This window comes from Aythya marila (genome assembly GCF_965140915.1).
Source record: "Aythya marila genome assembly, chromosome: 3".
Lineage (NCBI taxonomy): Eukaryota > Metazoa > Chordata > Aves > Anseriformes > Anatidae > Aythya > Aythya marila.
Genome location: NC_139044.1, coordinates 36,353,651 through 36,377,843, shown reverse-complemented (window position 1 = coordinate 36,377,843; position 24,193 = coordinate 36,353,651). Strand labels below are relative to the sequence as shown.

Here is a 24,193-nt window from a genome sequence, read left to right as displayed (position 1 = left end):
CTGCAACTTGCTAAGAAGAGAAAAATGTTGTTGGGCGTTTAACCTCTTCCTACCCAAAGATGTGGTATGAAGGAGTAAAGTGGCCATAAAGGGCAAGGTCTTTTTTTCTTTCTTCTTTTTTTTTCTCTTTTCTTTTTTTTTCTTTTTCTCTTTCTTTTTCTTTTTCTCTTTCTCTTTCTTTTTTTTTTCTTTTTCTTTTTCTTTTTCTTTTTCTTTTTCTTTTTCTTTTTCTTTTTCTTTTTCTTTTTCTTTTTCTTTTTCTTTTTCTTTCTCTTTCTCTTTCTCTTTCTCTTTCTCTTTCTTCTCATTCTTTTTTCTTTTTCATCTTTTCCCTCTTCATTTTCCCTCGTCTTTCTCTTTCTTTCTTTTTTCTTTATCTTCCCTTTTCAAGGAAAAAGTTACTTTTGGGTGAAAAACTTATCTATCAGTGGGGTTTATTCACGCACCAACACAGGGTAATTATGCCCAGAGTGCCCATTAGCATCCCACAAACCAACAGCATAATAGCTTCCTTTCTTTAACGTGCAACCAAAATAGGTTAATAAATAAGCCTGGTTCCAGTCATAGCCCACTTTCTGACTTAGTCCTCTGCATTCCCTCGTTTACAAATATGGAATCCATTGAATTTTGGAACAGAAAAACCATGAGGAATAAATTAATCTGCCAGACACTCAAATCAGCAATCTGAACTGTAAATCTATTTAAAGCTGCATCTATTATGTTCTGAAGTTCAGCTGAACTGTGAAAGGGCACATGACTGAAATCACTACATTTGAGTTGACTCACAGTTAAGTGTAGATGAGAGTTGCTTGGCTCATCACAATTTTCTGCTTCTGATTCAGGCCTTCTAAGCACACTTCAGCTTTTGAAGACTTGGTCGGTGGCCTAAGTGTGTATAGGTGTCCGGTGAAAAGAGGAACTGCGTGTGTTGGGTCCATCGGCCTTGGCTGCCAAGTAGGAGGTGGAGAGCTATTCCTTTTGCAAGCTGGATGCTCTCTCTTTCCCAGTGAGAGAAGGCTTTCTTATCCCCATTTTACAGATGGGAAGGATGAGACTGGAAACATTAGCAATTAGGTGCTGTGGAGCACTGGCTAAAAATCGTTTTGCTTCAAGTTACGTAAGGAGTTGGGATGCCATAGCCAAAAATGAAGCACCAACATATATTGTCCCATGCTGCTCACTGAACATCTACACAGCATTGTCATGGGAGGAAACCCTGTTTATCTGCCTAGTAACTGTCTATTTTAATCTGTAAGTACAAACAATGTAAACAAAATGAGCAAACAGAAGCAGGCTTGTACCGAGCAATTTGCAGCCTTGTTTTCCAGTGGAAGATTCCACAGACCACCCAGGCTTTGCTCTAGTCCTTTTCTCAACCACGGAGCATCTAATTAAATCCCTCTCCATTCCTGACTCTAAGTGGAGGAGCCTACAGTCCTGTATGGTTTTCCTTCCAGATGGAAATGCATAATTTAACAGAGATACAGCTGACAGGGAGAAGTGGGCCCAAAGCAGTATTAGCATTTGCCACAAATTGCTTTAAATTACAAGGGGATACTTAATGAAGATGTAGACTAGAAAAGAAGATTAAAACCAATATTTAGTTTTCTAAGATTGCAGGGTGCCAGGCAACAAAAACCCCATAGTAAAACTGAATTTCTGTCTCAGTTACTGTAGTGATACCAAAAATTACTTGGTTTTGCTGCCAAGGAACACACCATCAGTAGCAGGTCATCACATCTTGTCCCACTGGGTCCTACAGATGTGTTCAGTATGCATGTGCACATCTACATGAAGTTGCTAAGCACCTGACATTGTTTGCTACTTCTGTACTCGCAGCACAAGGTCAAGTACTATTCTTACCTCGGTTTTGTAGATGGGGAACAAAAGCACACAGGGACTGGCCGGGCCGTGGCATGCGACCCTGCTTCCCTTGATAAAACCGTAACTTCTTGTCTGTGCTTCTCTTCAAAGGAAATCAGCCCTGGAGAAAAAAAATGTTGTCAGGATATCATCTGTCTCGTTGCTAGAACTGGATGTCATCGTGGATGTGCACATAAATGAGAAAGTGCACACTAGCTGCTTTGCATCGGATGCTTCTTGAAGAGGCTGAAGGGGGTTGTGGCAAAATACTCTGGACAGGTGCTCTGGCTCCACTGCTGTCATATTGAGAAATACTCCAGTATGGAGGTTAACCCACTGGAGAGTCTGGAAAAGAAAAAGTAGGGATACTGGCAGCAGTTGTGCACCAACCCAAACATTTGTTGTGGGGGCCGGAAGGCAGGAAGCACACAGCATCAGAACTTTGGGCCCGAGATTACATTCTGATGAGGGCTGAGGGAGCTGAATTCCAAAATGTCTTGAAGCTGTCTTTGTGCCATCTCACTTCTGGGCTGCTTTCATAAACGAAGCAGTGGTATAATTTATACGGGTTGAGAACTGATTAGGAAATCTGCTGCTGCTTCTCTCGGGCTAGCTATGGCTTGTAAGACAAGTCAAAAACATCGCAGCAGAACGCGCCACATCCCTTTTCTTGATTTGCTCTCCTCTCCTTGTCTTCATGGTGAAGCCAAGACGGGGTCTCCACCGAAAGGATGTTCTCAGGAAAATTCAGTCCTGGCCATGCAGGTCACCTTGTGCTCAGCGCAGACACTGTGCCGTCAACACCAGCACACGAGACATTGTCCATTGTAATGGCACACACCGGGCTATCTGATCTGCACAAAGAATGGAGAGGAAGGAAGACCAACCGTGTGCAGCCATCCTTTCTAATTAAATTCCTGCAGTTAAAAATAGCTGCTGGAAGCTGGCGCTTCTGGCACATCCAGAGCGTCACCTTCCCAAGTATCTTTTTCTGGCCTGTGCTGTAGGAAGTTGAAAATGTGAACCACTGTGTAATAGTGCAGCATATTCTTGGCATAACGACTCATCAGTTTTTACCTCTCGCATTTACGGTTAATCTACAAATGTCGCACTCCTCCTTGTCTTCTTTAGAGCTGCACAACCAGATATTATCCTGGTTGTAGGACATCAACTCCTCATCTTCGCAGTTTGTCCACGTTGGCTCTGACTGTCATGAGAGGGAAGACAAATCTGCCTCCAGAGCCCCCGGCCTACTTAGTTACCCAGAAGTGCCAATTGCAGCAATGTTCATACTGACCAAAGACCTGATTTCCCCCAACAGTTGTTTTTTTTTTCTCTTGAAAGTAATTTTGGTCACTCCATAAACCATAAAGGTTTGCGTTGGATTAGTGATATTGCATAATTAGGTTTTCAAAAGAACAAGAACAGAGAAATGAGAATAATGAGGAAATCGGGCTTCTTGCTTTTGCAAATTCTAACCACAGAAAATGCCGGGTTTGTTTCTTATCAAGGGTAAAGGAATCAATCCTTTGTACCCTGTCCTGGGGCCAGAATGCATGGTAGAGCTTCAGCTAGGCAAATGAAAGGAAGCTAAAAACATAAGTTTTGGTGACTGATGGCAGTAACCTATGGTAATGTGTTTAATGGACAGTTTTCAGTTGGCCATAATGATTTTGTCACTGCCCTCAGGGTTTTGTTTTGAGTTTTCTTGTGTGTAGATAGACATCTAGATACAAACTCAGCTGCTCTAGAACAACTCAGCTGTAGAAAAGCAGATTCCCAAATTCTGGCAGCAACATTTGTCACCAGCCAAAAGGGCTCTAAGGCGGGTTATTTCTATTATTTTGAAAGTAGAAACAGATACAGAAACACAGGGAAAAGGTAAGGAAAGTCTCTGGAAGTGTGTGCCTCGTTCCTGGTATCTAAGAGTTTGTTGCTGAACCTGTTAAGGGGGCGGTACATTTGTTGGAAAGACCCATGTGTTACAGGAAAGACCCAGCAGAGGTTCCTTTACAGGGAACCTACTGCTGAAGGCCATGAGCGAGCGGGGAGCCCCGTTTTCTGCCCTCATGCCCCGCACGTGCAGGACAGCAGAGTGGATAGCAGGGAGCAGAGCAGCAGCTCTGGCTTGTGGGGCACATCTTGCTGAACTTCCAGAGGGGAGATGCAACTAGAGAGCTCATCAAAAAGCTCAGGCAAACTCGGTAGGAAAAAGAATGTGGGGAGCTGGCAAGGGGACAATGCGAGAGTGAGCTCAGACAAAAAACCTCCTGAAGTTTTGGGTTTGTTTTTTTTTTTCCAGGATATGTAGTTCAGAGGTAGGCGGGAGCAGTGGCCAGCCAACAAAGGCTAGATACTGTGGTTTTGAAAGAGGCACTCGAGCATATGGAGCTTTCGTGCAAAAAAAGAATGTTTTTTTGATCAATTCCAGGCGAGATGGCAGTTGTGTCATTCTGAGTGCATCTCGTCAGATTACATGGGATCACTACGGGACTTTTGGCATTTTCCCTCAGTTTGAGAGAAAAAAAAAACACTCATGTGGCTAGTGAAATGCCCAGCAAGATTTCCCCTGTCTGACCCGGCTGTTAGGTTGTGGGGTCCCCAGGGCCCGCCAGTCCCTGATGTGACACTGGGTGACACAGCTGGTGGCAATGTGGCCGGTTCTCTCCTAGCTGGGGAGCTCGGTGGGGAAACCCACCGCCAGTCTGTGCAGCGTGCTATCAGAGCGATGTGATGTGCTCTGGGCAGGGCTTGGGCTCTGGTTCCAGGTGCTCATTAACTGAAATTGGTGAATTAACACCTAAGCGTCAGCTTTGTTGGGCGGAAATTACAAGCTGGCACGAGCGTGGTGTGGATAATGAAGGGAGGGAAGCGCTTCTCAAGGAAGTGATGTAAATGGAGCTCGTGATGAGAGCAGGAGAGCAGCCGCGCGTTGCCGAGGCTTGACAAACCAGCTGGAGAGCTACGAATCGACCTGCGTCCCGGGGAGCTGCTGTATTGAGTGCTGAGCTCCAGCTTCGGGAAAGGTACCGACAGCTCCTGCAGCACGTTCAGCCGAAAGCCCGTCTCCTTCCCGTCAGCAGCAGCGCCTGCGTGCGTCCCTGTTGTTGACACGTCTTGCTGTGTATGCTGTTCTTTGCGAGAGTGCCACTGGGGAGACTTGGATTGAGCTGACGTGTAAGGAGAGTTTCGCAGCGCTGTGTTTTATATGTCATAAGCTTCCTATATGTACTTGAGAAAAAGGAAAAAAAAAAAAAAACAACGTTCGTGGAGGGTTTCCTTTGCTGTTTTTGAGTTTCTCTGTTAGGTGCAAACTTCCAGTTCAAATGAAAGGAGGTCACAGATCATAGCTCAGCTGTGAGACCAAGGAAGAAGCAGGCACCAAGGCAAAAGCTTAACTGAGGCTTAAACTGAAACCCTACACAGAAGTGTATCCTGGATAGAAAGGGTCCTCGCCAAAATATCCGAAACACTGTGGTGTGTAGGAGTCCGAGCGGTGGTGAACTGCCGGGTTGGTGGGAACCTCACAGGGTCAGCAACACGGAGCCGCTGCTGTCAGGGCAGAGCTGAGGATCCCGGTTCGGTGCGCTTACTGCCTCGTGTAACGAAGAACTTTGTCACCTCCCATGAATGCTATCTGGAGTTGAAAGGAGTTTATACGAGCATCAGCACACTGAATTGTTTTGATGATTCAGAAAAGAGTGCTCCCTGTGGGTGAATACTCTGTTGGCTTCCTGGAGCTGGCTTGTGACACAGATTAGCTTTCTTCCCCGGTGCTGAGTGACATACCGGAATACAATTCCCTGGCACAAGGCAGCTCTCCCGTCCTCTCCCCCAGGTTTCATCGGTATGCACTAAGAGAAAGCCGGCACCTCGCAGTGTGTTTGCTGTAGGCAGCGAGGCAGGAGCTGCTCTGCTCCAGTCCTGACTGAGAGCCCAGCAGAGCTTTGGGCAGTTCAGGGAGGGAGGTCCACTTACTGGTTTTGGATGCCTCATTTTTGGGGTTTCCAGTCTGTGCCTCATTCTCAGAGGATGGGTAGATCGTGGGGCTCCTCTTACAGTCCATGCTGATGAGGACCGCCGAGTTCAGCCCACAGATGTGTCCAAGTGGGTGTCCCTAAAATTCTTGTTCTTGACTTCGGTTCGTTTCCCATCATGTGAAATGACAGCAGCATTACCTACCTCCAAAGCAGCTGCCGTACAGGGGCTTTGAACATGCCGAGTGGGACTGTCTGATGCTACCAGATCTCTCCTTTCAGCTGTGCTTTTTAGGTGGCATATAAAAATTGCAGAGTTGTGAATGTTGGGTGGTTTATTTCCAGCCTTCACCACAAACCAGATAACTTTCCAGGGGAATTCATGCATCTGTAATGCTTGCCTCTGATCTTTTTAGAAGCAGCAAATAACTAAATGGAGTAGGATGGTTCAGAAAGGGAAGAAAATGTGTGCAGGAGGCCTTGCATGGAGATTAATCTCTCAGGAATGCAGGGGGTTAACGGTCAGGCTGATTAATCACTGTTAATGAACCGTCAGGAAATCTGTCAGGAAGTGGGTAAAAATTCCTGACGGCTGATGCGAAGCATTGTGTGGTGTGCTTTGGTTTTGATGTGTCCCAACTGAGAGCCTGCAGTGGGTGCCGTTGGGTTACCTCGAAGCTCTCGAGGCCTGCAAAGGGCCCGTGCAAGCACACGGCAACATCGATGCAAGAAAGGCAGGGACTGCTCCTTCCCACGGCTTCCCAGAACAGGCTGGAAGAGGTACAGAAAGGAAACGCGATCGTTCCTCACCCCTCCAGCCTGAGCCCCAGGGCGCGGGGGGGAGCGGAGCAGGCGGCTTTCCCCGCGTGGCCGAGGAGCCAGAGCACTCCACCAGGGCTTGGATACGCGGCTGAGTTAATGAATTGCTTCGTGTTGACCCAGGGTGAGGTTTCACAGTTGGCTCGAGCTGATCCAAGAGCACGCTGCTGCTGACAGGAGTGTTTCTAACCTCTTTCTCCTTTGCTCTGGCCTGGCTGTGCTGTGGGAATCCAGCAAGGAAAGGCAGAGGGCAAGAAGACAGCACCAGGCCAGCTCCACTGCCAGGGATTCGCTCTCTGCGTTCTCCCTTGGTTTCAGGCAGCGTGTTGGAGCTCGGCTTCCTGACAAGGCTGCAGAAGCTCTCGGCTACCAGAGCACAGACTGAGCGCAGAAACACTGTCATGATCCAGACCCTAAAAGTCTGAGGCACAGAGCGCCTCTCTTTCTTTCTCTTCACTTCTTTCTCTTCAACACCAGCAGCTTTGCTGTGCTCCCAGTCTGTGCTGCTGCAGAAGCCAAGGTTAGACCTAACAAGCTGGGCCCTGCGGTGTGTTTCAATCTCATTTGTGGTTTTTTTTTTTCTGTTACAAAAGGCAGTAGCACCATTCTAAGGACTTCTTATCTCTTTGTTCTAGCTCAAAACTCCATGCACAGATGCAGGAATAACTGTGCTAGTGGATAAGCTCTCCGTAATTTCTGGCATTTCAGGCTTAAGAAGTTCGGGACTCGGGGTCTGGCCCTGTGAGCACGGCTGGACAGAACCCCACCAGCATCTGTGGGGCTCCCTACAAAGACAGGAACCCTTCCGTGTGGGTCCAGGCACCCCAGACACCACGGGAGTTGTCACCCTTGTTAGGCCTCGAGCTTGGGAGATTGGTTGACCATAGTCAAATGACTTTAATTTCAAGACAGTTTCAAGCCAGTGCAGTTAGCTTAACTTAAAGACTGTCTTAATTCAAGCTGCCAGAATATTTCTCCGGTGAAACATAAGCAAAAATCGGGGAAAAAATATTAAGCCTCCTCCCCCCAGATCAAACAAAACAGTAATGCACAGGCAAATAAATGAAAAACTCAAAAAGCAGCCAGTACTATTTCTGGAAATAGACAGATCTCCATCACACAGGTGATAAACAGAGTGTTTTAGGGAGAAGAAAATCATGGAGACCCTCCCAAAATGCCGTATAAGTGATTCAGTCACCATTACCAAGGGGTGTTTTGCTCTCTGAGCATTTCATCTGAAATTCTCTCTCTGCTGACACATAGACCCCCTTGGCACAAGAGCATCTGAACGTATCCCAAAGGCTAGAAACACTTCCCTGCTTCTACAGGTAACCATCCAAGCCCAGCCCCATGGTTCCTGTGTGGAGACAGAGGATTTCCCTGCTCCCGAGGAGATGTCTTTGCAGATGGGTATTTCTCTGTTACGTGGAGTAACTTCTAGTTTGGGACCAGGGCAGGCAACAAGGAGCCCTGAGCAGACGTGACACAAAGGGTGTCACCCTCGGCATCATCCAGTGCTGCAGCGTTGTGGACTGACAGAAAGAAAACAGGAATTCTCCAAGGCCTTCAGAGTATGGCCGTGTATTTGGGCTGCACTAAGTCAGTGTAATCCGCGGGCTGCATTTGTTTGTGCACTGCTGTGAAAGCTCCTAGGAGACTGTAAACATCATTGCAAGAAGTGAAGTTGATCCTGCGTTAGAATGCAGTTTTTGACAGCTCTTGGATTGCTGTTTTGATTTACGCACTAAATGAAGAGTTTATAGTTACAGGCGGTACAGGCTCACGGCGTCTTAAATTGAATGAATCCATTTAACATACAGAGCCCACGGACTGCGACTCCTGCAAGAATTGCCCAAGGGAGGTTTTCTGAGGTTCGGTAACAAGGTCAAGGCTTCAGGAGCCAGCCCCTGCTCCGATTCCTGCAGCGCTGCCACTGCTCTTCCCCAGGAGGACAGGCTGGGAAGGCAAGGGGTGAGCAAGAGGTCGCCCTGGAAAAAGGCAGCGCAACTGCTGCAAGACTGAGCTGGAGCTTTTGCCTCTTGGCCTCCAAATGTTTCTGGTGAACAAGTCATCTTATTGTACAAGTGAAATGCATCCTATTATGCTGGGCATGACTGCCTGAAAAACACTTGACTTGCTGGAAAGACTGGTGAACAATATAGCTTCCACTTACAAAGCACTTTCCATAAAAAGCTTTTCAGGGTAGCATCGTATAAAAATAGTTATACTAAAGTTGTGAACCAGCTTCTGACAAATCCGGGCTAACAAAAGCTAAGGTATAAATAGAAGTGTTTTCGTGGGTTTTCTCTTCTCTAGAGTCACAGAATCTCAGTCAGTGCTGGATTGTAATAAACAAAAATGCCCTTTTCCAGACACACAGGAAAACAAGGACCTTCCAGACTAGTGGCTCAGCATATAAATAGGTTTTAAAAACTGCTGCAAAACCATAAAACTTAGTCAAGACCATAATATTTGCATTTTAGAACTGGGCACACCATATCAGACCAACTTTTTTTTTGATCTAGTTCTTTATTTTATTTCATATGAACTGGCATCTCTTGCTTTACAGAAAGGTTAAGCAAGTTATATTTTTATAATTACAGAATGAATTGTCTCCAGGCACTCAAGGATATGGGGATTATCTCGAAGTCTGCAATGTGTTAGGATTCCTGGAAGACAAATGCTGAAGAATGTCAAATATTACGGATCCTGTGTTTGTAGCTTGTCAGTGGGCAGGATAAATGCGTCTTCCTGCTCATTTTCAAAATCATTGTTCTTGCAGAGTACGTTGTAATTTTTTCTTGCAGCAGGTTTTGGAACAGCTAAGTATAAACCCAGTATTTGCTAATCCAGAGTTAAGCAAGCTAATCTTGATGTTACTCCGAGCCAGTTCCGCCTGCTCTGTGTTGACCTTTTCTGAATCCACCAAACTCCACGTAGCTTAATCCGCCCTACCGAGGAGGGACGGTCTGTTTCTGTAGGCCAAAAATAGTTCTAAGTGCAGCTGAATCAGTGCTGCTGTAGCTCTCCACATCGTGTTTGATCAGTCATGTTGGCACAGACCAGAGGCAAGGCTGGACAGGGTTCCTACGTAATCGGCCGCTGTTCTCGGAGTAGGAGCTCCTCTGCTGAAACCACCCCCCACAGAAGATGCTGACTTACTAACAGCTGAATTTATGATGTCCCTGGGGTCTGTAGTAGCTGAGCTTTAGAGATACTGCTTTGGTCTGCCTATGGAAAGTAAGGATTTCAGCCAAAATTTACTTTTATCAAATCCTTTTGTATACTCTCCAGTCATCCCATAATCTTTTCTCTTGGAAAAAAAAAATACAAGGACGCCTTTTTCCGTTCTGCAGGGCAGCCTGCTGCTCGTCCCCTTCCCCATCGTTGCAGTCAGTCAGTACCACCTCACGGCCACTGCGACTTGGCCGGGGGAACCTGGGATCCCTCTCGCTGTCACCCAAACTAAGGCATGCCTACGTGCTGTTAGTTCTTCGTTGCTCCATAGCTGAGCAATTGATTGGGGTGGCGTTCAGTTATCTCTGTTAACAAAGGTGATCAAAAAGACAGGATTCCATCTCGTGCTGCCGCCACGTGTGGGTTGTGCCATCTGACACCAGATATTCAGAGCATTCCTCATTAAAATCATATTTGGCTGCTTGCATTGCCCAGTAATCAACCGTGTGAAGAGCATTTCGTGTAAAAGCGCCGAGCCCTTCCTGCCAGCCCCATGGCGTAACCGGGCTGCTTGCTGAAATTTGACTTGTGTCTGTGACAGCAGTGCCAAAGTAACTTTAATAATTAATCGTGCGCCGATTAGATTGTAAACTCCGAGATGGGCCAAAGATTTTTGTGCCATGCATCAGACAAAAGCTGCTGGCAATGCTTAACCAGCAGTCACCTGTTGCTGCTCCACCTGCCATTGTGGGAGCGCTCTGGGAAGCGGGGGAGAGACAAAGGCCCAAGAGACCTTGATAAAAGCCTGCCCCGGCTCTGCCCAGCCGCACGGGGCGTTGGAACAGCTGCTGCCACGGGAGCCTCGCTTACTGACCTGGTGTTTGTCAAGGCAAGAGTGGACAGCATCCAAAATTCAGGCCTGGAGAGTTAAACAGGGAGTTCCCCGGCTGGAGCAGCAAGGGGGCAACGCGTAGCCACACTCACCCGCTTCATCGGGGCTCCTTCGTGGCCATGCTCTGCCCCATCAGCTGCTTATAGCAGATTTCTGTGGAAAGGGTGGTGGGTTTTATGTTTTTTTGTTCTTGTTGTTGTTTTTCAGGAAAGATATTACATACAGCTGATGTTATGGTGCGCATGAGTGTAGCAGTGAGAACCACTAGAACTCCAAATTGGAAAATTACTTCCTCTCCGTAATTTCCAGTTAGAAGTTTTACTCGGCTCACTTAATTGCATTTTTCCAGGCCCTTTGCTCTTGCCCCGTGACTCTTGGGGCCTGTTGTATCCTCAGAAGTGTTTATTACAACTACAGAGGCAAAGCCCTTAGCAGAGCTAGTCCATATGCAGCTTCTCAGATGTGTGCACAGCGTAACACTTTTCCTGGTAGAAAAGTAAGATTTTAAAAAGGGCCTGAGAACAAGCTTCACCATACCACCGAGAATTGGCCTCAGAAATCAAGCCAGCTTTAGGGAAGGAGCGGGAAGGGACACTTAAGCAGAATGAAATGTGCCAGTCAAGTTAAAAGTGATTCATTTTGCCAGTTGTTCAGTGCGTAATAGAGCCCTGAGCATCGTAAAACAGGAGGTGTTGTTAAAAAACATTCGAGAGGCAAACAGTTGTCTTTCCCTGCTGGTCAGAGCACAGCTCGGGGCAGCTCTCACTGGAGACAAGATCTGGGGACCGGAGGCTCGAGAGCTGCCAGAGCCCAAGCTGAGCAGCACTGTCCTGCAGCCCCTGTGGCTAAACTCCGCACAGGTGGCAAAGCTCACCCCAGGAGTAAGAGTGGCTCACTTGATAGACACAGCGTAGACCTTCATTAGCAGGACCTTCTTAATGAGAAACAGCTAAGGTCTGGAGGCATCAAAATGTTTCATTCTGTGACTAGGAATTTACAGACACCACAAGCCACATGGCTTATTTTTCCCCTTTTCTCTCTCCCTTCTACCACTGCCCTTTATGAAAAACAGAAGTTAAATGAGAGAAAAATAGCTTTAATGAAACCTTCAGGTTGAGAAATCAAAATCGACATTCCAACAACAGGAAGTTTCAAAAGCAGCGTTTGTAGCAGCACGTTAACCAAGCTGTAGCACACTTGCCTGTCTTTTTAAGCTGTATTTTGGGTACCTTGATTGAACAGTGGGGCACAAAGATAGTATTATGGCGCTAGTTTAAAACCGCAGCGTTTCCGAGGCATGGAAAAGTGAATTGAACTCTACTCCCAAACAATTTCCTGACTCCTGGCAATCATGGCTACAACTTTTGTCTTTCCAGTAAACACATCTGAATCGTTCCCCCGCGCGAGGAGGCTTCAACTTGTTTGTTGTTTTATTCTAGGGAGCTGGCGACAGTTTTGTGGGAGCACTCGCCTTCTACCTGGCTTACTATCCCAAGCTACCCATGGAGGAAATGGTCAGGAAGTGTAACTGCATTGCCTCGGTGAGCGTCCAGGCAGCGGGGACACAATCTTCGTATCCTTACAGGAAGGACTTGCCTCAGGACCTTTTCTGATTGATATTGTCTAGCTCGATGTACTGATTTTATCTTAGCCCAGACTGCATTATTCTCCCGACTGCACAGCCGTTCCCCTCCACTGACTGGAAAGAGCAGGGAAGTCTCTTTGCTTCTTGTTTGAGGAGTCCTGTCAGCTCCTGCCCTACGGTTGTAAAGATGGGGCAGGGTGGTTATCTCAGAGATTTGGCAACCAACTTTCTCCATGTTCAGTAAAAACACAGAGGTTAAAAACCTGGCCTGCTTACCTGGCCTGAAGCAGCCCTATTAGCCCTGCTCCCGGCTTATCCGCCAGCACATCTTGTTCCACCAGGTTCCCACCTCTCCTTCCTGGCCCAGGAAGGAGCTGGCGCGGCGCTGCCCCTCCAAGGAATGACACCACATCGTGGTCACTACTGTTGAATCTGCGGCCGGTAGGTTAGAAAAACTTGCGATCCTGCCATTGAATTCCTGCTGTGGAAAATGTTAATTTTTATTGCCTTATAAAACAATGGTTCCTTTGAAGATTACAGCCTCTTTCACAATGGAAAACACAGACAATGGGATTTGCTATTTAATTTTTTTTAATTGAGCACTGTAAAAATAACTCAAAAGATAAATAAATGTTACTGTGATGATCTATGTCCAGACATGAAGAATTTTCTCTCTCTACATTGTTTTATTCACAATGGCCTTCAAATCACAGGAGACGGTGATCCCAGTTCATTTCCTCTCTTTTCAGCCCATGCTGCAGGATTTCTGAATCAGCATTCACCCGGTTCTCCCCCCGAACCATCCTCTCCTCGTGCATAAATCAAGCGCAGTCATTGTTTAGATAGAGCGGATTTTTCTCTTCTCCGTGAAGAGGACACGTTGTTTAGCTATAGAGAAGAAAGAAAAAAAAGATCTATTAAGAACCCTGAAGTGTTAAGACCCAATTCAACAAGCCCTTTCTCCTGGCTGGCTTCGCTGCTGAAATGACCGTGGAGCAAGCACGGCTGGCGCAGCGCTGCTGCTAACCAGCTCCTGAAGGAGTTGAGCAGTGCTTTCACTTTACCACATGTAATTTTTAGCTCCTAAGAGGTCCCTTGTACCTCTGTGAAAATAACCATCAGGATTTAAGTGGCTGAAAACATTCACCAGCTGCCGTGTGTGACTATTCTGAGTCACAGCTGTTTGATGGAGGTATGAAAATAGGTTCTTACGGCTTTCTACTACTCCAGCTCCAGAGCCCAAACAACTACAGGTGACAGGCTGGATCTAGGCAGTCTCTCAGATCGACTGGGAAGTGCAACAGGGCCTGCCTCCAACACCTGATGCAGATGTTAGCAAAGGCAGCTCGGCCACAGGCTAAGCACAGTGGACACGTTACTGAAAGAATCCGGCCAGAGCTTTGCAGGGCCACCTGAAAGCACCGCTGCTCCGATCCAACTTCAATGTTCATTCCTTTGAAAGTGCTGCGAGGGCCATCCACACAGTAACAAAATCGCTCCTTCCACATCAAAGTTTCGCTTTAAGAAATCCTCCAACTTAGTAACACGTTCTGCTGTTGCAGTTAGGAGGTAGTGAAACTTGGGCACTGCTGCCACTACTTCACCAAACTCATTCTGTGGAGGGCCCAGGTTTTCGAAAAGTACAAAACAGAAGGTGAAAATGCATGCCAAGTGAAAATGCTTCCTAACATATTCCTGATGTGAGGTGGTATCTAGACTCAAATTTACTTCCCTTCACACATGCAGCACTTTCTCACATCAATTTCTCACTTGTGTTCTAGTATAGGCTACAAAGATCAGAGCTTTTTTTCTTAATTACTTCCAATTTCTTGCTTCAACAACCTACTACATGTTCTGCAACAGAAGCACCACGTAGCCTGAGCTCTCCAGTCTTCACATTTCCTGCAAGTTGCGAAGCTCCTGGAGGTACATTTTGCACAGTGTTCTCGTGCAGTAAAGGGAACGCTAATTTAACATTTTCTTATTCAGGGAACAATCCCGGGGATCTCTGCTTCCCCTGTGTATGAAGTTCAGAAGGAAGGCCACGGCCTCTCTCAGCAGCAGTACTTTGATGAGTGCACACAGCTTCCCCAGTTATTTCTCTCACTTGACATAAAGCTCCTGGTCTGTTAGATCTGAGTATGAAAAGGTTAATTAACTAACAACAACAAAAGCCTGCACCACATAGCTCCTGGTCATGTATTATGTCATATACTCAGAGCTGCTCAATACATCTCTTCATGCTAGCTTTAAATAATATTTTTTTTTTTTTTTTTTTGCATCAGCTCCCCCAATTTCTAGCCTGGTCTGGTTCAGTTACTGAGTTTCCCCAAATTAATCTTTATAATTTTAGCTGCAGACTGCCTCCTCCCGCAGAAACATGACCTCTGTCACCTTTCAAAAAGCTTTGTGAGCAAAAGGCATCTTCTCAAGTGCTGTAACTCACCACCAGATCAGATTCTTAAATGGAGAAAATTTGCAAGGATCAGAGCAACACAAAAGAACCCACAAACCGTTATCTAGAGAGTGGTATCATTCGGGGAGGAGGGAAAGTGCTTCTTTCTTTAAAAGAAACAGTCCATTTTGCAAGCAATGGGCAAAATTTATTGTCTGGAGAACCCGTGGCAGCTGAACAGAACATTTCTATTGAGGCACGCTTCGTGCCTGCTTGTTGGAGGTAGCAGTCTAGCAAACCACACAAAGAAACAGAATGAAAGAACTCCTGTGTCACTTCGCTTTGCCACTGACATGCGGCATGGCTGTCATCAAAGACTCTGATGTGTTGGGCAAGTCCTTACTTTGTTTCAGTGCCACAATCTGTAAAATGAGGGTAAGGTTTACTTCCCAGTGGAATGTCACGAAGAACAGCAACTGTACAGTCATCGGAGGATCAAATGTGTTATGACATATTCTGCTCAGATGGGAAAAAGCCTGTTACTGTCAAGCTTTTACCCCCAGACAACCAGAGCGGCTTACACAGAGCGGGCTGACTTCTCCCCCAGCCCCTTACCGATGGGATCGTATCTCAGCAGGACCAGTTTGTCCTGCAGTCGCAGCCTCCTGATGTTGAAGCAGTATCCGGTCTCTGCTGCGCTCTTCATCCTCACCAGAATGTACCTGAAGTCACAAGGGAGGCGTCTGCATCAGTACACAGCACGTCTGTGCCCCCACGTGTCTGCCAGGGCACTGCCAAGTGGACAAGCATAAGCAACCTGTCACATAAGGTAATTCATTTCAATTTCACCCATGTTCTGGATCGGACCTTTAAAATAATATTCTAAAATTAACGTAACACACAAAAAGAGCCTGCTATCAACCATAAATTCCAGCATCAAAGTGGAGTAAATAACTCGAAAGTAGTACACAAGCACAGAGAGAAGTAGCTCCTCCACAAAACAGGGTGGAGGAGTAAGGGAGAAGACAAAAAAAAGGAAGAAAAAAATCAACACACAGTTGGGTCACTGCAGCTTAAACGATGATGGAATGAAAGGATGATGGTAGCTAGGCTCAGACAGTGCCGTATCTCAGGCTATCACTTCCACATGCAGAGAGGAACCGGAGCAATGGAATGGAACAGGAGGCTTCCAGAAAGGAGAAGCAGAGCTCCTCGTGCCCTCCGTCCCCGCGCAGGCACAGGACGGGAACCCCCTCCCCACTGGGTGACACCAGGCACATGGAGCAGGCTGGCAGTGGCCCCGTGCCCCTCACCCTGCAGCTGTTCCAAGGCCTGCACGACTTCCCAGAAACCCAGGGCACCTTCTGCATTTCAAAGGAAAGGTCAAAGCCATTAACCATCTGTAAACGAGGTCTTTCTCCCCCATTGCCATAAAGGTTTGGCTACATCTCCACAACTGGGCACTCGGCTCCCTTTCCAGATCCGCCTGCTTCCAGTTCGGTCACACCCCACCTTGGCGAGGCCCCATCCTCCCTCACTGGCACAGCTCTGCCCCGTGTCCTTTCCAGAGCTCTCCCTTTTCAGCTTCGCAGTGTCATTTACTGGGATGTACACATCAACAGGGAATCAATCACCAGCTTCCCTCCAGCCAACTGACCGAGCATCGTCGAGGGATCACCCCGCTGACTGCCCTCCTGCACGCTACCGCAGGTGTGATGTGCGGCGCCAGCACCACCCGGCCTCCTTCCCCTGCACCTCAGCCACTTCCCCAAAGCCTCTGCGCAGTTTCCCCTTTTGGGGGAAATCGGCGGTATCAGTATGACCAGGCATACTGGAATTCTCCACACCACATACTCCAGGCCAGGCCCTTTCTGAACAACACCCCTCGTTCGCAGAACCTGCTGCCCGATGGAGAGCTGCAGCCGGAAGCTCAGGCAGAGGAGAGCTGTGGAAAGCTCTCAGGACACGGGGATAAAAACGGGGGGAAGCACATAAGGATAAATAATGCAAGGAGATGAAATATTCCTGAGGTATACACAAGACTACACAAAGAACAGAGAAAGGAACAGCAGGAAAAAAAAGGCAAGGAAAAAGGATAGCAATTATATTAGCTATATTTTATATTATTGTTATATTAGCAATACCATTTTTCACCTCAAGGAAAAGTCCTGCTTTGCTGTGTTTGCTTCAGCAGAAAGCTAAGATGTCAACCTGCTCTCTTCCCTGTCACACACGTGCTTGGAAAGTGAGCCCTCAGTTTCAAACCCTGACAATTGTGCGAATCCTGTAACAGAACAATCTCTGCAGACCCATGCATGATACTGGATATTTTGGGGGCTGATTCTTAAAGAATTCCAAAAAGGTACCAAAAGTCAGTGTCCAAGGTTGTGTGGTACCAAATGTCATCGAGTTGTACAGAATGCAGCTTCACGGAATGACAGGACACTAACATCTCCCCTGAGCTGAACTGAAGAGCAAATCGAGGTGCCCAGAAAACCGAGTGCCTCCCTTCTGCTCCTTCATGCAACGTGCTCCGATCAGGAAGCCTCCTGTGCCCTGTCTGTGAGAAAGGTTCAGAGCACCTGCCCTGAGTCCAGCCTGCAAACAGCAGGAAGGTCCCCGTGGTACCTCAGCCGGCCCTCCCCGGCTGGAAAAGCACCAAAGGTAAGCAAGAGGAAGACCCCGTGGGTGATTTATGGCCTCTCTTTACAGCGCAACGCACTGAGGCATGCTTCTCCTGTGCAGGGCGCTTTGGGTGAGTGTCAGTAGATAGGACAACACTCACCTGTGCTGCCACTGTAGAACACAAGTGCTTTTTGTACACCACTGTACCCACCTGCGTGAAAAGCCGCGCGTGTGTACGGACAGAAGGGGCGCGGCCAGCCCCAGGGGCTGCAGCCCCGTCACGCTCAGGGTCCCCGCACGGGGCCGGGATTTGTCACCCCCCTGCTACAGGGCGCCAGCAGAACCCAGACGGGTCGGCAACACAGCACTTACTTTGATTTGCTCTTGGCTACTGCTCGTTTTCAGCATGGAGAAGAGAAGAAAAAAAAAAAAAGAAACGGTGATTACTTTATTGCTTTTTATTGCGCTTTAGATAACGAGGGACGCGCTGCCGCCGCGGCCCCCCCACAGCCCTCCCGCCCCTCAGCCCGGCCCCTCAGCCCGGCCCCTCAGCCCGCCCCGCGGCACGCCGGGAGCCGCGCGGTGCCTGCTGGGAGTTGTAGTCCCGCCGCACGGCCGGGCCGGGCACCTCACGCTGCGGCCGCGGCTCACAGCCGGGACACGGCCCCGCCCGGCACGGCCCCGCCGCCGCTCCCGGCTCCTCCCGGCCCCTCCCGGCTCCTCCCGGCCCCCCCCGCCCCGCCGCACTCACGAGCCGCCACCGTGAGGAACATGGCGCCGCCGCCACGCCGAGCCCCGGCCGCCGGGACCGCCTCCCGAGGGGCGGGGCGGGGGCGGGGGCGGGGCGGTAACGGCCCCTAACGGCCCCTAACGGCCCCTAACGGTCGGAGCGCGCGCCTGAGGCGGCCCTGGAGGAGGTAGGGGTCGGTGAAGGCGCCTGAGGAGCGCTGTGCGGGCTCGGGGGTTTCTTCTCCTCACGTCTCCAGAGCTCACGGCAGAGCCGTGGCGTCTCCGTCCCTCAGCAATTAGGCGAGCCGTTAACGAGGCAGCTCGTTAATGAGTCCTTGAATGTTATTAGCGATTGGGGCGATAAAACGGCAGCCTGACACGCTCAGGTGGAAAACAGGACTGAGCGGGTGCAGCTCGCTTGATGGCCTATGGCTTGAAAATCACAGGATCGCAACGGTTTGGGTTGGAAGGGACCCCACAGCCCACCTAATCCTATATATTATATGTCATTATCTATCAAAGAGCCACTCCATCCTTTTTTAAGTTCACTTTAAGTACTGAAAACAAGTGCCAGGCCCTACAGGAGACAGGAGCAAGACAGCACCTCAAGGTAAAGGGTGTCACTCATATCAAGCACTCACTTAATTTCCCGTTCCATGTTTCAACTCAATTATTTCCAAATACTTCCTCTTAATGATACACTTCGATCTTTTCCATTTGGCCTTCGAACATATAAATCTAGTAGTTACATAATCTGCCCGTGAATATCAGAGTGAGAACTCGCAAACAGTCAGGATGCTGAAATGTGAGCGCTGTAAGACTTCGCTCCGATCTGCGCTATTGCAGTCAGGGCGCAGACTGAAAATGGATTGGGATTGCCAACCTCCTGACTTCCCTGCCAGGAATATAAATCAACATTAAGGAAGATTTTTAAATGAAATAGCAAGTTAAACATTTGTACAAACACATCATCAAATAGAGGTTATACTGCCTCTTTTTAAACCTCTTGCCTGCTGGCAAAAATAAAACTGTTCCAGTGACATTTTCTCTGCTCTGCTGTGACAAGGGCTGCATAAATATAGACACTGTGGATGAGAATAGACTCCAGCAATCTCCAACTTCCTTTCTAACAGCCTCTTCTGCAGACAGTTTTCCATAGCTATGGGTGAAAAACAGGGAGTCTAAAACTGGTATGTATGGCACGACGGTGACAGCATAGCACGTCCCTGATGGCAGCAGTCAGAGCTAACCTTGGGGGATGAGACGTGCTGGCTAGAGAAAAGGAGAGAGAGTCAGGATTTCTGACCCCAACTCCCATACACGTTTCTTGTGTGGGCTAGGATAAGTCATGTACCTTGAGATCTTTGATGGCATATGCAAGGAAAATGCAAATTTTTCCTTCAACTTTGCCTAGAGAAAGCAAGAAGTGTGATGAACTGTAATGCCAGCCTAGATAACTCTGATGCTTGCTTAAAGAGAAGTCACTCATGTCTCCAGCGGAGAAGCTGCTGGTGCCAAATCGATCAGTGTCACTCAGAATCAAACGCGGCAGCTTTTTTTTTTTTCTTTTTTCTTTTCAGCTAGAAAAACAACAATTTGTCATGTTATAAGCTCACTGATTTTTTCCATTTCCACACTTTACAGTCTAGGCTGAGTCCTCTTTTACCTCCAGGAAGTGAGGAGATTGCTGCTTTTTGCCCAGAAAGTGTGGTCAGGTTGCTGGCACACACGGGGCAGGCAAGGGACTGGCATCCAAGGCTGGCAGGGGTGATGCTTCTTCGTGTGTGCATGGCTCTTCAAGTCAGTCACCACTTGGAAAAGAGGAAAGGAGAGAGGGGCAGCAGGCGGAACGTTTGCAAAGTAAATATCCTATCAGCATGATATTTTTACGTGGGTTACCGTCGATTAACGCATGCAAAATCCCAGTGCTTGAAACAAGAGAATAACGCTCTAAAGTCTGGGAAAAGCTCCACCAGTTCTTCCTGGTTTCCCACAAAAAAAAAAAAAAAAAAAAAAAAAAAAAAAAAAAAAAAGCAGCTAACTAAGCCAAAAAATGCACACAGCTCGGTGGACATGGTTTTAAAACAGCCAGGCTGTTTTCTCCTTATCCTTCTTGCTTTCCCTTCCTCAGCTAGTTGCAACTTAGCAGGCTTCTTGCTGTCCACAGTGCTACACAAACAGGCAGTGGGCACAACTGTACAAATCACTCATCCCAGATAACAGACGGATTTTTACATTTCTTCTGCATATCTGAACCCATTATCCCAAGAGGGCCCAGAAGAAAGTGGGCATTAGCTTAATGCAGCTCTGAAAGAGGAACTGTCCAGGTCAGGAGGCTGGGAATGATGGAAAGAGCTGTCTTAATTGCTAAATCACTTTAAGCCAGGCACCAAATCCGTTTCAGCTGCTGGCCTGTTTGTGGCCTGTTTGAAGTGAGCTGGCTGTGGCTTTTAGCCCAGTTCTTAGAGGTGTCCATGTCACAGTATCAGCGGATTTGCTGGCAGTCTTGTTAGGAAAGCCAGAAATCCGATGGACTTTCATGGCTCACTTCTTGCCTCTGGAGCTCAGGGCCCCCAAGTGAGATGTGGGGCAGCCCCATGTGGCATGGCTCCATTTTCGGGCTGTACCTGTTCCTTGCTTATTCCCTCCGGAGCACCGGGCCCTGGATCTGTTCCTGGAGCTCCTTTCCCCAGCACTGACGTCATTCACATGTAAGGGGGGAAGAACAAAGACGGCACTCGCCTGTTTTCTTGTGTGATTTTTCAATACCCATTTCCCAATCCCAACCTCCAAACTAACAACATCCTTTCAAACCGCCCCCTCTTGAAATGCCACAGTAGCCAAACAGCTGCAAATCAAAACACCTTGTAAACAAGTGACTGAAATCCCGTGGGATGCCCGAGGGCCTGGGCACGTCTCAGAGTGATTATAGTTCCTGCTATACAAATTGGAGTCCATGTAGCACAGTTCGTGCCAACTCCGGGCTCTTGCTTTTTATTTTTAGTGCTGTTTGTCGAGGGGTTCTCATGATAAAAAGAATGACGTTGGGTATCAGTGATACACTGATAAAATCAGAGAGTAGCCCGGAAGTGATCACACGAGTAATCCTCCCCACTGAGATTTTTTCCATGGGATCTGGGATCCTGTGGGCCTCCAGAACAGCTTTTCTCTGGGTGAAGTTCAGTTCTCATCAGCAGGCAGCTGAGAAATTGGACTCACATGGGATATGTGTGGTGAGTCTCATGCAAAGAAATGAATGTCATTGTCATTGCTTATGCCAACAGCTCGGACCAGCTGGGACACTGAAGGCAACATTGTCTACATGCGTACAGCTGATCAAAGGTTGTTTTTAGCAAGCCTCTAAACCTTCTTCCCTTTTTGGGCCAGCAGAATAAGGCTTTTGACTTCCAAGCATGGTGTTTTGTACACAGAACAGCTTAAGTCATCAGCAGGGCTCAGTCCTGAGGCTTTTTAGTCCCCCAGATGTAAGTCACCCACACTGTTGCTGAAGGCATTCCTTTTTTTGGAAGAAGAAGCTGTCTACAGGGAGGATGGGGTAAAAGGTGCATTAGGTTACATCTCTAAAGTAGATCTTCTCTCAGGAGAACAGAATCAGTTCTTGTTTGTTTGGGCTTTTTTCTAAACATTGGATTGCTTTTATTTCTACCACCCTGTAAAACAGGAAAATACAAGATGTAAACTGGTCAGCAAACAGTCTCTATTGCTTAGAAACACGGGAAATTCAAACAGGCAGCGTACCTAGTGCACCATCAAATGAACGTGGGATTGGTTGCAAAGTAGCACAGAAGGGATTTAGCTGTGGTGTTGTGGCAAAGAGTTTATCAAAAACAAAGCTGTGAAGCCATAAGACCGGTTACTTTAAAGCAGGATATGTAAAGGTGAAGGGAGAGGGTAATTATGCACTGTGAAGTTGATATGATGCTGACAGATTTTTTTTTCCTCCTGTAGCTTATTGGAGGAAAAGGGTTCAGGTGCCCAGACGTAGTTCATTTTATACCAACAAGTCTCTTTGAGTGGTTTATAATTCCCATCACTGCTTGGCAAGAAAGGTATCTTCAGCTCTACGCTGGAGCTAATGTCTCTAAGGGAGAAGAAAACAGGCAGGTGCAAGAGTAGCAAGTGGAGGTGGTCCTGCCCATTTTTCAGTCCTGGAAAAAAAGTTTTCTTCTAGAGAACTAGGAGAAGAATAGGGCTTTCTGCCTGCTATGGCCTCCCTGGAGACTTTCTCACTTGGAAGGAGGTCACAGGGTTCAAAGCTGTTTCTCAAGTGCTGCTATGTAGTGTAGCTGTGATGTCATGCATCATTACAAACATGTTATTATTTCATTCATTGTTTTGGGAAATGATGGGTCTGGAACAATACACCCACAGAAGTTCCCTCCCTCATCCCAGCAGGCTCTTTTGTGAGTTACTTATGAGCTGTACCTGGCTAAATGATGGCTGTCTGCCTGTGTCTGGCAACTGTCTGTCTCTGGGGAATTTGGAGTAGGAATATTGATGGGTTTTGTAACGCGTGGAGAGCTGGGAAGGAGGAGAGGGGCAGACATTCATGGTGTTGTGGTTTATCAGCTGCCTGATCCGAGAACTCCAGGCTGAGAAGGCCCCAGGGCTGCATTTCTGCAAGCACTGACTGCACCATCACTCCTTTTTCTATGCGTTTGTGCCTCTGAAGCCAGTCAGTCATTTACACCTGACAGGACAGCAGAAAAACAGAGTTAAGCGGGGCAGTGTTCCATTCACTAACGTCTGCTTAGATCAGGTTTGAGCTAGACTTGGGATCAATACTTAACAAAATATGAATCATCGTGCAGGAACAAGTGCTAGAAATGAGGTGCAGCAAGGGCACATATAAAAATCTCTCTGAAGCCATAGGCTCTTGCAAAACCATCTCTGACTAGTTCCCTAAACTTTTTTTTTTTCGTCTGCTCTAGTCTCTCTCTACCCATTTTACCTCAAAACATACAATTTGAACATCCCGATGGCACACAAAGAGCATGCGGTGAGCTTTGCAAAGCGATTGTCTTTCCTCCTGCTGTTTCACGAGCACTGTCTGGCCTTGCTCTGTCACATCCCCGGACAGGAAGAGATGTTCTCTGTCCTGCAGAAGGGAGGCAGTCCATTTGGTTAACAAGATATGCTCTAAACAAGTATTCATAGGTGCCTGTTATAAGGGATTTGTTGATCAGCAAAGATTTATGTACACTCCTGTCACCTTCTAGCCCATCTTGAACTCTCCAGTGCTGTTAAACTACTCAGCCAGATAATTTAAAGGTAGCTCGAGCTAGCTGGCTGGAAATATTCCCTGCCTGACAAAGAACAAGCGATTTCCCCACATCGTTAGATAGATCAAAACATACTTCAGCTGCCCACAAAACAAAGCTAGACTGAATCATGTGTTTTCATCAAAAGTTATCCTACCCAAAGGAACCAGAAAAACCTTTCAACTTTTTTTTTTTTTTTTTTTTTTTTTTCTCCAGCTCTTACAGCATAGGCTCCAACCTCACCTTTACAGGAAAAACTGCTCTTTCCAGCCATGATGATCGATAAGAGACTAGGTGCTACTCCCTAAATGTAACCAATTCACTCACTCCTGTCCAGTTCCTCAGAGGTGCCTTGCTATCTAGTCTCACCTCACGAAATGTCCAAGAGGCATAACTCCCAAAGAATCACGTAGGTAAATATGATGAAGAAGCGGCCCGTAGCACCTGACCTTAGCCAAATTCCTGTTCAAACATTCTGCACGCTCACACGACCCGCTCCATACTCCAGATGGAGTGGGAGAAAACCGGTGGGTTGATCTTCCCAGCCCTGCCCTGCACCAGCTTCTGATTACCTCCTTCTGGGTATCTGAGATGATGCAGATCTCACCGCTTCCCTGGTACAAAAATACTCTTGCATCATTTTGCAGTCATGGTGCTCCTGGTGAAGAGGGCACATACTCCAGTACTTAGCTGCCTGTAGTGACCTCGTGCCGGTATGCAAAATGAAGGTCTGGGCGCTTCATGCTAGCAGTGAAACAGAAAGGTTTACTGGAGAGGGAGCAAATTTGTATGTAAAGTTTCTGCAGAGCTAAATCAATTCCTAGGGGTTTTTGAGTGGCTGAACAGCCT

General features: G+C 47.5%; 2 protein-coding genes across 2 annotated transcripts in view; one reads left to right on the top strand and one right to left on the bottom strand.

The window, feature by feature from the left end:
* The window catches only part of RBKS (ribokinase), a 66,493-nt gene extending 54,149 nt beyond the window's left edge, over nucleotides 1-12,344 (top strand). Inside the window, exon 8 of the mRNA XM_082755570.1 lies at nucleotides 12,168-12,344. Coding sequence (XP_082611696.1) covers nucleotides 12,168-12,341 — 174 coding nt within the window. The 3' untranslated portion in view covers nucleotides 12,342-12,344. The remainder of the gene's footprint in view (nucleotides 1-12,167) is intronic.
* A 32-nt stretch (nucleotides 12,345-12,376) lies between these two features.
* On the bottom strand, nucleotides 12,377-18,147 carry MRPL33 (mitochondrial ribosomal protein L33). The gene is made up of 4 exons (XM_082755571.1): nucleotides 18,085-18,147; nucleotides 17,706-17,724; nucleotides 15,324-15,430; nucleotides 12,377-13,201 (listed from the first exon to the last, which is right to left on the bottom strand). The coding sequence occupies exons 1-4, from the start codon at nucleotides 18,104-18,106 to the stop codon at nucleotides 13,152-13,154; spliced, it is 198 nt and encodes a 65-aa protein (XP_082611697.1). The 5' UTR covers nucleotides 18,107-18,147; the 3' UTR covers nucleotides 12,377-13,151.
* Between the last annotated feature and the right edge of the window lie 6,046 nt (nucleotides 18,148-24,193).